Source organism: Carex rostrata, chromosome 5 (genome assembly GCF_964058835.1).
Source record: "Carex rostrata chromosome 5, lpCarRost1.2, whole genome shotgun sequence".
Taxonomy (NCBI): domain Eukaryota; kingdom Viridiplantae; phylum Streptophyta; class Magnoliopsida; order Poales; family Cyperaceae; genus Carex; species Carex rostrata.
Genome location: NC_135922.1, coordinates 13,614,471 through 13,628,962, shown reverse-complemented (window position 1 = coordinate 13,628,962; position 14,492 = coordinate 13,614,471). Strand labels below are relative to the sequence as shown.

Genomic DNA, 14,492 nt, shown 5'->3' with positions numbered 1-14,492 from the left:
TAAATTGCTACCGGTAGCACTTCGACCAAGGTGCTTACAGGGTCATATCTTCGTATTTGATGTTCAAACAACAAATCCAAACCGTTAGATGTTCAATCTATATTAAAATGTGCTTGGAGACCAAATTTTACATTTTTTGGAACTTTTTTTACTATTTATTAAGATGGTTTGAAATCGCTGTTTTTTAATGGTGCATAATTTTAATAAAAACAATTACTAAAACATGATCCCGTAAGCACTTAGGTCGAAGTGCTACCGGTAGCAATTTATACATACTCCATATATACATACATACACACACACACACACACACACACACACATATATATATATATATATATGAGGTTGGCTAAGATCAAAGGGGTAGTTCCTAAGCTTTGGTGCTACCAATTCGTTTTTCAATTTTCAAAGTTCAAAACATCAATCTGAACCGTTCAAGTCAATCTCTATATTAAAATATGCTTGGAGACCAAATTTTACATTTTTCTAAATTTTTTTACTATTTATTAAACCACTTTGAAAATCGCTGATCTAACGGTGACTTCTGATTTTACTATTTTGTTAAGTCATCGTTAGATCAACGATTTTCAAAGTAGCTTAATAAATAATAAACAAATTCAGAAAAATATAAAATTTGGTCTCAAAGCATATTTTAATATAGAGATTGATTTGAACGGTTCGGATCAACGTTTTGAACTTTGAAAATTGAAAAACGAATTAGTAGCACCAAAACTCAGGAACTACCACTTTGATCTTAGCCAACCTCTCTCTCTCTCTCTCTCTATATATATATATATATATATATATATATCCGAGCACTTAATGTACGCACATCACATCTCTATGACATGAAAAATAAAATAATCAATACTGTTATATATTAAGCAAAACTCCCTTTCCTGTTATCGTTTTACTATCCATTTCCCTATTTCCTTAAAAAGAACCATGTCTCTATACAACTCCAACATCAGAAAAGTACAAGAAACTATTACTTAATTAAAGCACTGCTAAACTTCAAATCAGAAAAAGTCTAAGATGTATGAGATCATCTAATGATATGTTGATCAATTATTAGATGTCCATACCAAAATCCAGAGAGCAATAGAAAACCACAAAACCAAAATAAAGTACAAGAAACTATTTGTAAAACACAAGTTTTTCTCACTCATTTGATGGAACATTTGATGAAACCTTGACATTATATAGTTTATAGTAGTCTTGTTCTTTAAGCATATGAAGAAGTGCAACATCATTGTCAGCAATCCACCCCAAACGAGTAGTGCGATAGTGCTCCTCTTCTGGTATGTAGAAATCGAACTCCCGTGTCCTGCATAAGCCCCAGCTCACACATACCTCTTTGTCTGACACATAGCAACTTGCAAGAACCTTTCTAAGATCTTTAAGCTGCAATAATTTAACATAATCCAACAAAGATAACCAAATTACTAAGTACTTTCAAAGATATTATAATGAAAATTTTATTTCTAGTAACAAAATGGTCACATTTCCAAAATAAGCCACTAAAAAGAAAAAGAAAAAAAATTATATAATGGTCTTTTTAGTCCATATCTTTCAACTAGATATGACCTTACAGATCAAACTTGCAAAATTGCCAAATTTATGGAGCATAATGCAAATTTGGAAATTATAAGAACCAAACAGGGGTTTGAGTGATACTTGGGAAACCAAATCTGTAATTTATTCCTAATGAAAACAAAGTTCAACAAATAATGCTCTATTAAAACCAAGGAAGAAAAAAACATTTGAGAAACAACTTACAGGTAAACCCAAATGAAAGAAAGAATAGTGCAACCCGAGCAGGTTCAACACCACATTGATGTTCTTTCTGAAGAAATATAAATATATATCTTAAAATCCAACTTTTAGGAATTCCATATCATGGATTGATCGCAAATACTGGAAATGAAGCAGCGGTTCAGATTCTGCGACAGTAGCAAGCATGTTAGACATGAATATTTTAGAATGTGTAGCAAGCATGTTACATATGAATGCCTGATGTTTGTGCTTTTTACTATATGCAGTCTTCCATCCCTGCATCAGAAATTAAAAACTGAGAAAATGTTGTTTATTATACATTTGGTTTTTCTCAATTGGTCCTTGGCATGTTACACAAAAGTTTACTTAATGCACCTTATCTAGCATCAGCACACATATACCTCTCTATAGCCAAGTTCATTCACTACCTTGTTAGCCCAGTTGTAGAACAACTTGAATTCAATCAAATGGGAAAATAATGCTACTAATAGAACAATGTTGTTACTTACAATTACAAGGGTAAAAAGTAAATATTAACAAAACAAAATTACATGTTAAACATATTTGATCAAACTGCAAAATCTACTTTGAAATAACTGCAAAAATATTGAGTTATGGTCCTAAATATGAGAGTTACGGGTTCAATGTCCAGCGAAATTTAAAATATGAATATTCTCCAGTACACCATATTTTATTAGAGAATATTCAGTACTTAATTTTGACCATCCCATTAAGAAAGGCAACTAGGAAATGATTGCTTTGTTTTTAAAACTAATTCCTAACTATAGTCATAAAATATTCAGTAATAAATATGAATCATAATAAAATTAGTTTTATGTCATTATCATTTCATTACAGGAAATTTCAATAGTACGTAGCAATAACCATCTGATTAAATTAGTATGAACCATCCAATAAAAACATGACAAACTGGAGCAATTTTCTTATTAATAAAAATCTAATTTACAGAAAAACATTCTTCTCAGTCTGACCTTTCAAAACCAAGATATTCTTAACACACATTTGCGCAAATAAGTTCTCGAACCAACAAATATCACCTGACCTTGAAATTGACATTGTTTTTAGGTAGATCCCGCCACCTCCGCATATAGAGTTCCTTCCAAACCTCATCCGATCGAGTTGAAGAGTCCATTCAAGTACTTGGAACAACTACCCAAAGATAGCACGTCTGGCACCTTCACGTATTGCAAACATATTAGCTTGTCTAAGATATTTGCATGTAATCTTTCCAAAAAGAAGCCACAATTTATTGATATTTTCATTAATTACATAAACATGACTGTTCTACTCATAGAAAGAAGCATAACTAACACAAAAGCTTCTAGGAATCATGAAAATAAAATGAATATAGGCCTTCGTATTTTACTGTATTTATCTCAGTTTAACAAGGAGCAAAATAATTGGTATTCTCTCTTATAAAAGTTTTCCCTTGTTCTGATTTCTTCTTTCTTTTCATCATATTCATGTAAAACCAAAACACAATAAATTATTCGATGAAAAAATTGAAATGAACCAACAGTATCATGAAAGATAATGATCGGGGAAAAATTGTATAACAAAGAAACAATTCAAGTAAAGAATCCACCATATTATTCCCCAACAAACAGCATGATTTTTGCAAATCCCAAACGATAATTGTTTTCCTCACATCAAATAGTGTGTGCTTTTTGCACAAAATATAGCATTTTCACTTATACTACCATTACATGATCTTACTGGTGCCATATGACAAACCTATACTAAACTAGATGAAACCACTGCAGTAGAGAGAGATAGAGATGTGCCTGGAGGAAAGATAAGATGTTCAGTGCAATCCATGGTATTTCTATGGGGGAAGACTTGCACGTACCCTCTCTTACTGAAACAAATAGAAGGAAAAAGAAAAAGGTCAAAACAGAATTTACTTTTACAGGTTTTTTTGAGCTACGCGCAATTGGTGTACAGTCGCAAAGCAGAAATCTCAACATGTAAAAGGGTTCGGGACTGGGTTTATGATTTAGGATTTCGGGTTTTAGGGTTTTTCTTTAACCGCACTTGTTAGTTACAACCTATTTTCAATTGATTTGTAATCAAACAATGAGACTCAAAGAGACGATGGAATTGATGAAGACGACAGAAGGAAGAAGAAAACTAGAATTAAAAGCACGCAAACCTTTTATTCTCTTCGCGCCACCCAAATCAAAATCAATGCAACCGCCATCCATTGAAGCGCGTCCAGTTGAGCAAGAAACCCAGAATAGAACGAAGCAAAAAAAGAAGCGAAAAACTATTGGGAAAAGTAAACAAAATTTGCGAACAAAACAAAAAGAGACGAAATCACAAAATTATCAAAGATCAGACTCCGTATTCTCCGTGAGATTGTTTCCAAAATCTGAGAGACAGTTTCCAAGTTTCAAAAGCAATAATCTCTTTCCAAAGTTGCAAGAGCAGTAAGCTGGGCTGCAAAATTAATAAAACTAAATTTAGAGTAGATAGGGAGGTAAATACATGCTGTGTAATGACTAGTTATATAACTAGTTGTGATGTAATGACTAGTTATATTGTAATTTGGTCACCTATTGTGATGTACTTTAATTAAATTAATTTTTTATGTGCCGTATAATGTTGTGATTAAATTTAAATGAATGATCACGACACGTTAGTTACGATGTGACCACACTACATATGTTGCGTTCAAATATGACTTGTCGTGACCACATGCTTAGTTATGTTATCTATTTTTCTTTGTAATTAAAGTTAATTTATTCATAATTCATTATGTGATCAGAATCTAACAATCTTGATTAGGGGCGAATTCAGGATTTGTATCAGGGTGGGGCATTTATTGGATTCAAATAACTAATTGAATTGAAATCCACTAACTTTATCAAGTACACAATTACAAGTCAATCCTTATAACTATGTTTATTATAAAATATGCTATAATCATAAAATTGATTGACACGACATTGAAATATTTTTGCTAAGTTAATTAAAAATTTGTTTGGTACAACTCAGTGTGGGACTGTTGTCAGCCAATTAGTATATTGAAGTCAAAACTTAGATAAAAAATTTAACCAAAATATAAGTATTGAATAATAAAAGACACAAAAAGTTTGGCTAACATATTTTCTTAGAATTGTAATAATATGATCCACTGCCAGACCTTTCTTGTTCTCTTATTCTCTTTCATTATATTTACAAAATAGAGTATCGCAAATTTGAAAACAACGAAATATGCAAAATCGACCAAAACTCATAAAAAATCAGTTCAATAATCAAACTAAATCAGATTACATGTAGGCACTACATCGAACTAGGGATGGGCACATTGAACAATTAACACTAAATCGAAATAAGAAATTCAAATTCAGGGGTAGGCACTTGCCTACCCCCATCCCTGTATGGATCCGTCAGTGATCTTGATCACACGTGACACGCGTGATCACGTACCATGTCATGACCATATTAGTTCACGTGTTATGTCGTGATCACACTAGTTCATATGTCGTGCCGTGTTAATTTTCTAAAAAATAATCACGATACGGTACATGCGAATCATGACACATAAACAACACACACGTGTCATGCTGTGACTGAATTGTACCGTCACGTATCCGGTAGTGTCGTTATTTTTTTTACATTTCTACGGTCATATGCTTAAATTCACATATAAATGTTTCCAAGTTTGCATATTATTAAAAATACAGTACTTCTGTAATGAATAAGTACAAAAGAAATTGATGAAATATATATATATATATATATATACATAAACAATAAGTTACAATAAAATGAATTCATATCCAAGTGCGATACTAGAATGGGATCTGAGTCGTTCATTTCATTCTGACATTTCTATATTTTAAATAGACAAGTGAAGTTTTCCCGTACCGTATCGTGGCCAAAATCGTGCAACTAACAATTAATTAATGTTAGTTTTTCATAAAAAAAAAATGTAAATAGAAAGTTTATAAAAAAAGTAATAACCACAGTTCTTCCTTGATGGGAATATTTAACATAATAAACAATGTATATTAAATGGGCTTACATTATTAATGCTCACACTACAGCAGAAATCTTTTTCTGCGACCGTTATCAGCGACCGGCGCTTCTGCCGGTCGCAGATAGTTGTTTCCCCCCAAAAAAAAAATCAAAAACAAAAAAACAAATGCGACGATGACTATCTGCGACCGTATCTGCGACCGGCGAAGGCACCGGTCGCAGAAAGTATTTTTTTTCTTATTCCAAATGCGCGCCAGACCTTCCTCCCTCGCGCGAAACCCTAACCCGATCCGATCGTTTTTTTAGCCGCTCTCTCTCTCCCGTTCTCTCGCTGTACTCTCCTCCCTCGTTGCGCCACTAGCTCGCTAGACGGAGCGGCCACACCACCGCCAGCCACAGCCCCCTTCCCTTCCTCTCTGCGCTAGCACGACCATCGCCCGACTGATCGAGGAAGGTCTAAGGAAGAGCCAGCAGGTCCGTCACATCACTGTCTCTTCTCCAGGTATTTCACTGATTTTTATTGAATTTTGATTCGATTTTCTGAAATGCACTGAATTGAATTGTATTTTATGAAATTCACTAATCAATTGCTGATTTGGTACTTTTTGATTTAGGATTAATTTCGGATGAATTTGGGGCATAATTTAGGGTAATGGCTGATTTGGTACTCAATAATTTAGGGTAATGGCTGAGTTATATGTATCTACAAGTAATGAACACCAATTCGGTTTGGTGGTCAGTCTCATTTCTTGTATAAAAAATATACGAAATAAATATCAAAATTGAAGCTATCAAGTAGATTTCTTAGGAGTTGGGGTTCAAACCCTATGCACACCATCCATCAATGGATGGATTTGAGCATAGAGAATTGAGTCTCTATTTTATATATTATGTTACAAGTTGGAAGAGAGGTGGTATGATCCTACCATGCACACTAGCTCTCAACAAAGCTTAAAAGGAAGATCTCTTTAGATTATGCTTTGTTTTTTCTTGAGGTGGGAGGCAAGAAGCACTTCTCTTTTCATGTCTATTATTGCACTAGTACTTCTCTTTTGTGAGAATTTAGATGTTTCCTACTAATGATTCATTGTCTAAACTTCCATTGTTGCAATTTCAGTCGAGCCAAATACAAACATAAAATCTCTCACTTGTCAAGACGAGGTATGCTCTGCTTCACTTTTAATTTATATTCTTTCAATCCTAATTTATATCCTAAAAGTATCATGTATCGGCAGAGGTGACTGTTGCTGCCCTTTTTGCATTTGTATAACAATTTAAAGGTACAATTGAGAGTTACAAGAAGGCTTATAGCAATGATACTGGTCATGCAAACTCTTCCAATGAACTCACTGCACAGGTAATTAAACCATCTTATACTGAATTATTAATATGCATAAATTGTTTGGTATCCAAGAAATGCCCTCTATGAGAAAACAGACAAATCAGAGGGCATAGGCCATGTTTCTGTCAAATCCAAGTTCACAAACAGAAAGAAGACTTTTTTTCATGCAGTTTAGACCCAAATTTTGTATTATTTGGATTTTTATACTATTTTCTATGAATTTTTGAATCTCAGCTTTTCAATTTGCTTGATATATTTATAAAGAAAGGTCCATGAAGGAAGGCTTGGATCGCGAATCCGACGGTCGGATCGGGCTCGAAAGGAAGTTAGCTTGGATTTTGGGCTGTGGAGCTCCTGTCAAAATTTCAGCTCGATCCGACGGACGGATCAAAAGTTACGCCCCTTTTCGTGAAGCATGCGCAAAACCATATTGCATCAATCGGCTTATCGTTTGAAGCTGAAATTTCTCGCAATAAGTCCTTCTTGATTATTGTTTGATCGATGTGAATGTGGAATTGAGCTATTATTGCATCAATTTGTTATTATTTGATATTGCATCAATCGGCTTATTCGAATTGAGCTATTATTTGATATTATTGTTTGATCGATGTGAATGTGGAATTATATGTCATTTGTTGTCTTATTTATGTTATTTGTTGTCTTATTTATGTTATTTGAAATGTCATGGAGAAATGTAAATAACAAAATATACAAAAAAAATGCTGATATAAGTATCAACGACCGGTATTTAGGTATCAGAGACCGGTTACACCAGTCTCTGATACCTTTTCATGACGTCAGTAAAAAATAACTGCGACCAAAAAATTTGGTCGCAGAAAAAGTATCAGCGACCGGATGACGTCATTCAGCGACCGGTGACCTCATCAGGAGGGTATCTGCGACAATGCTTTCAGCGACCGGGGTATTAGCGACCGTTTTTCACTTTCTGCGACCGGATTGATTTTCTGCGACCGGCGCCAATACTTTCTGCGACCGGTTTTCCGGTCACAGAAAGTGGAATTTGCTGTAGTGTCAATATAAACTTTATCTATATTTCAAATGAAAATAACTGATAAACTCTCAGTTTCTTCAGTTAAAGCCACTAAACTTGCTATATATATAGATTATGATTATTGTACGTAGGAAAAAAAAATGGTACATTTTTTTCTTACATTCGAAAGAAAAAAAATATTTCTTTTGTCAAGTGCTACATCATTGTCAGCAATCCGTCCCAAACGAGTAGTGCGATATGTAAAAAGATAGTGCTCCGCAACTGGTATGTAGAAATCATTGTCATGTGTACTACATAACCGCCACCAGCTCACACATATCTCTTTGTCTGACACCTGGCAAACCTTTCTAAGATCCTTAAGCTGCAATAATTTAACATAATCCAACAAAGACAACCGAATGAATTAGTACTTTCAACTTTCAAGGATATATTATATTGAAAATTTTATTTCTATTAACAAAATGCTCACAATTCCAAAATAAGCTCCTAAAAACAAAAATAAAAAAATTATACAATGGTCAATTAACAACAATCAGCAAAGAACCAGTTGCATTTTTGAATTTTTGATCACCAGTTTTTTATATGTATCATCTCATCACTCTCCAGCCAAAGATAGAGAAAATATTACCCATATAGACGCCGAAGCATAGACTATACCTTGCACATTTAGAATTTTACACTAATATGGTTTTCAGTCCATATCTTTCAACTAGATATTACCTTGCGAGTCTTGCGACCAAAATAGCAAAATTTGCAAATTTATGGACCAGAATGCAAATTTTAAAATTATAAGAACCAAACAGGGGGCTATTAGTGATACTTTGGAAACCAAATCTGTAATTATTACCTAATGAAAACAAAGCTCTGCAAACAGTGCGCAATCGAAACCAAGTAAGAAAAAAACATTGGAGGAGCAACTTACAGGTAAACCTAGGTGAAAGAAAGAATAGTGTAACCCGAGCAGGTTAAACAACACATTAATGTTCTTTCTGAAGAAATATAAATAAATATCTTCAAATCCAAGTTTTAGGCGTTTCTTTACATCGATTGCTAGCAAATAATGAAATGGAAGCAGCGTTTCAGATTTTGTGACAGTAGCAAGCATTAGACATCAATGCCTCCCGATGTTTGTGCTTTTTAATATATGCAGGCTTCCATCCCTGTATCAGAAATTAAAAATTGATAAAAGGTTGTTTATTATACATTTGGTTTTCTCAATTGGTCCTTGGCATGTTACGCAAAAGTTTACTTAAAGCAGTATCTACCATCAGCACATATATCCAGGTTGATTCACTACCTTGTTAGCCCAGTTAATTGTAGCCTGTAGACTTGTAGTATAACTTGATTTCAATCAAATGGCAAAATAATGCTACTAAAAGAACAGTATTGTTACTTACAATGTAAAAAGTAAATATTAACAAAAACAAAATTACATGTTAAACATACTGATTAAATAAGCTTGTTAATGTTGTTACTTTAAAGCTAATTCATCATTATAGTAGGAAGATATTCTCTAATAAATATGAATAATAAATATCGAGATACCCGATCGGGGTAGTGATACTCCACTATCCAGAAACAGACGACCGATCCCCAATAATACCATAGCCGTGTCTGCTCTATTGTCAGCGGGCTCAGCTAGCTACGCTGATACCATGCACGATACGAAAACCAATCGATATTTGTATCTCAGAGCATCTGGAGCTGACCCCGGACATAAGAAATCCCCTCACCCTTCTCTTCATGATCGTGATGACTGCCCTATATAGCGGCATACGCGGGGCATCTGTCTAGGTCAGGACCTCCCCACCGGAGATGTTGCAATGGTATAACTGGCCGATTTATGGGCAGATGTGACCACGACCAATGTTGGAGCAGAAGAAGTGGTCCAAAAATCTGTTTATTCTTCACCTGGAAATTTAACTTAAAATAAAAACTGGCTGCTTCTTATCTAACCTTCAATAACAACGTATATTAATACAGACTTACCAGACAAGTATGACACAGGCCTCTGTATAAGTAGGCGAGGAGAACTCCACCCCAGTTCCATCTCGATTCTTTCTCCAGGTCCCTCAGCAGGGAGAGATACATCATCGTCACCGCTGGAATCCTCGAACATGACAGCACCACAAAAATCCAGCACATATGCCCTAGTATACTTGCAACTTCTTTAGTAGGAATAGATTTTCAGGAATGGACATAATTACTACATCTAATCAGCTCCACTTCCTTCACTTACTCACACGACAAAATTGAGTGGAAATAGAAAGCCTCAGGGAAGTTTTCAACTCATTCGATTTATAAAATTCTTAACTTTGGTGGATATCAACCAAAACATGCCATGACATGGTGGAACTTGCCGGTACCACCAAAAATCAGAGTGTTCATGTGGCTAGTTTCGCATAATACCATCTTAACGAAAGACAATTTAGCCATTAAAGGGTGGGTTGGAGATCCCAAATGTCAGTTCTGTTTACACAATGAATCGATTGACCATCTCTTTATCACTTGTACATTAGCTCAACAAATTTGGTTTTGGTTAGGAAAAAGTCAATTTATAATGCAATCATGGACAACTTGTGATACTTACATTTGCTTATTCTCTCGATGTCATAGATAGAACATGATTCTTAATTATCCTTAGTACAGTTAGTTGGAGTTTGTGGAAACATAGGAATGAGATTTGTTTCAATGATTGTGCTATTAAAAGTGCTAGAAATATGATTTTACTAATTAAATCTCTTTGTTCTTATTGGCAGGAAACATAAGCAAGAAAGTCAAGAATGCTGTTGGAGAGTGATTCCGGTTATAGAAGATGTCATTCCTTTGAACCAGTACATACCACTGGAGCTAGTACCTTTCCATTCGGGTGTAGAGGTTTTTAGACAGCAAGGTTTTGCTGTTGCCAACATGTTACCGTAGTGGAAAATGAAGATGCTTCACCAATTTTGTTGTATAGTTATACTTAGCCTTAACTCAATATTTTGTGGCTTAGTTTTAGCAAATTTAGTATATTTTTGGTGCCTTGCTAATAGCAAGCTTTGGTAGTTATATTGCATCTTACTCAATTTTTGTTTTGTAAGGAGTGATAATGAACTCATTAGGCTGGATAGATAAAAACTGGTTTTTGTAATTATTATATTTCAGCAATGAAATGGGTATTTTTTGTTTTTTTTAAAAAAAAAAAAACTAATTTATATCCTCTTGTTTAATTATCTTTTAGAGTGTTTGTTCAAATCTGCTTTTAACTGTTCATTTGGTTGCGTTAAGAAACTTTTTAAAGAAGTTATTATACATTCCTAGATACATGCTGACATCTTGGCCTAATTAATGTTACATATTTTAATTTTATGTGTGCTCCAGCTCCATGATTTCAATGAAATCATTGGTTTCCCTTTCCCGCTTTAATTTTTTTTTTTTTTTTTAAATTCTCTATTTGCAAGCGGACCTTTTTTTTTTCCTGTAGTACTTGTAATTAAAATTGTTCTTTATTAATAGAAATTATTAGTGGCGTCAAACTAATTAATCATCGCAAATATACCTCTTTTAATGTTTTCCTTAATGAACAATACAACAGTACAAACTAATTTTATTGAGTAATTCTTTCCGACTTAATATTTGACACATCCCGAGACAACCCGCCACGTATTTCTACGTAAGGCGCATTTACATCACATACATTACCAATAATAAAATAAAAAATGCCACAATTGTATTCATTAATTGAGACAATATGAGTCTAAACAAATGGCAAAGACAAGCATGACAAGTAGCACATCTGCTGCCATGCTTATTCAGTGTTTCAACAATTCAAAATAGAAACATAAAATCCTAAAATCAATCAAGCGACATTTCTTTATTACTTCCCATTTATTCTTCCATTACTCTTTCCTCGTCTCTAATTCCTCTTCTGTGTTACCTGGAACCCACATAAAAGTGGAACGGATGAGAGATCGAACATTCTCTCAGTGCGGGATTTAGTTCCAGCCCGGAGGTTTGTAAAATCTTTCCTTTTGATCATATACTAAACAACTTTATTTAATCAACAACCAAAATGCAATCTATATTAGCCTATCATGCAATAACTATCATTCATGTAAGCACTTGTTACTTTAAAATCTTATAAATCATTGACCATTACTTTGCTTGTCATACGTTATATCTCAAACCCAACCGCGACTAGCAGTCCCCGCGTATCGGTCCCGACCACGACTAGCAGTCCCCGTGTATCGGTCCCGACCGTGACTAGCAATCCCCACGTATCGGCCTTCCAAATATCGAACCCGGCTGCGACTAGCATTCCCCGCATATCGGTCCCGACCACGACTAGCAATCCCCGTGTATCGGCCTTTCCAACATCGAACCCGACTGCGACTAGCATTCCCCGCATATCGGTCCCGACCGCGACTAGCAGCCCCCGCGTATCGGCCTTTCCATTCATTCATCTCACAGCGATCGTTCATTTTCTTATGCTAATGTTATACTCAATCGATATATTCTATTCATATCATATCTTCCAAACGAAATAATCATATTATTTATTCTCTAAACAAAGCCAAAGGGGTTGTTCAAATCAACATGCACAATTTCATAAGTAAAAATATAATGCACACAAAGGAATAAGTAAATAATTTTACAAAAAGTCCAGGAAACCCGCACCTATTAGTTTAGTAGATTCTTGATCGTTACTTGCGTCTCCAAAATTCTTCTCAAAGCCGGATCTAAATAATTGAGCACATATTTTAATTAATAATATTTCATGTTGTGTTCTTATTTCTAAAGTTCCTTAATACGGCTTAATATCAGGACCAAGTTTTATTAATTCTAACTCCTAAACTTTAGTCAGTCTAATCATTTGGTATCTTGGAGGAATTTATCAAAAGAGGAAAATAAAGCGCATCTGAAGGTCAAACGAATCAAAATCAATATTCGAAACTTTATTAGAGTTATATGTTACGGACTAATTCTAAATCATTTAGTAAAATGAGTCCGAGACTTTAAATGTTACAGTCATAATATTATTTTAAATATTATTGCAAACACATCTGAAATTTTCAGTTAGAGATGATATTTTAATATTATTTCATATAAATTCAAGAAGGGTCAACTAAAGAAAACATATATGAAATCTTAGTAAGGTGTATCATGAATCTAAAAATAAATATAATAATTTGTACACATCTATTACATTCTGACTGTATATGGAATTGAATTTAAAATGAGTAACTATGAATAAAGAAATATATATTTTAATTTATTACTGAAGGTATTTTCCAAATTGTCGAAAACAAACAACAAAAATTAAATCTACATAATTAAAAATGTAAACTTGATTATGAATATGTTGTTGAAAGAATAGGGTAACTAAACTTCGATAACCAAAACTTAACTTTTATATTATAAAATATGATGATAGAAACAAAAGAAATTTAACATCTTTTAAGAGAACAAAGGAAATGCCCGAATTCTATTACATTCAAGTAAATTGAGAAGAAGAGTTTCAAATCAATAAACTATGCAAAATTCTCAGATTTTGATATAATTAATTAAAGAAATTATTATATATAAATTAGATTTCAGATTATAATATGACTAAAGAAATTCTTACCAACAGTCTAAATTTTCGTATTTTAATTAAAGAAATTCTAAGCATAAATTTCTCAATCTAGGAACAATAATTTATTGTAACTAATATATCTACTTATCATATCCTAATCAATGAAACTTATAAAAAAAAATATATATCAAAGTTTATAGTACCTTAGTTGTAGAAATTTCCAACACCAAATCGGGGCTTCAATTTGATTTTTACAAGATTATGATTTATTTATTTTTGGAGTTCCCTTGATTGATTGTGAAGGAAGATAGAGAGAGGGAGAGATACGGCAGAGGAGGGGTTAATATATTCAATTAAAAGATGGGGTAGGTTTAGACTCGAATTTGATTAGGGAGGCGTCATCAGGGGTTACATACAAAAGATTTAAACATGGAGGTGGGTTTTTAATTTAGAGGGAGGCGGTTTCACAGGGGTGGCGCAATATAATTTAGGAAAACTTTATAATTAAGGTATACACATAATTAGACTTTATTCTATCAATCATGTAAAGAAATTAATTAATTTTATTAATCATGATAAAAGATACTTCCCTCTTTTGATCACCAAATGTAATAAGATTAATAAATAATTTCTAACATTACCGATTAATTTGGATTTCAAATTAATTAACTATGTCGTGGTTACTAATCAATTAAACTACTGAATTGAAATTTTATAATAAGTCATACTTATATAAATTTTATATAGCATTACGTTATCTTCTTAAATTTCTTACATTATTTTATGTCAATAATGTTAAA

General features: G+C 33.4%; 1 protein-coding gene across 1 annotated transcript; it reads right to left on the bottom strand.

The window, feature by feature from the left end:
* Window positions 1–989: 989 nt before the first annotated feature.
* LOC144554543 (uncharacterized) lies at window positions 990–4,049 on the bottom strand. The gene is made up of 5 exons (XM_078302858.1): window positions 3,950–4,049; window positions 3,582–3,655; window positions 1,780–2,052; window positions 1,132–1,404; window positions 990–1,007 (listed from the first exon to the last, which is right to left on the bottom strand). Exons 1-3 carry the CDS (start codon window positions 3,999–4,001, stop codon window positions 1,870–1,872), a joined length of 309 nt encoding a protein of 102 aa, XP_078158984.1. The 5' UTR covers window positions 4,002–4,049; the 3' UTR covers window positions 990–1,007; window positions 1,132–1,404; window positions 1,780–1,869.
* Window positions 4,050–14,492: the final 10,443 nt, after the last annotated feature.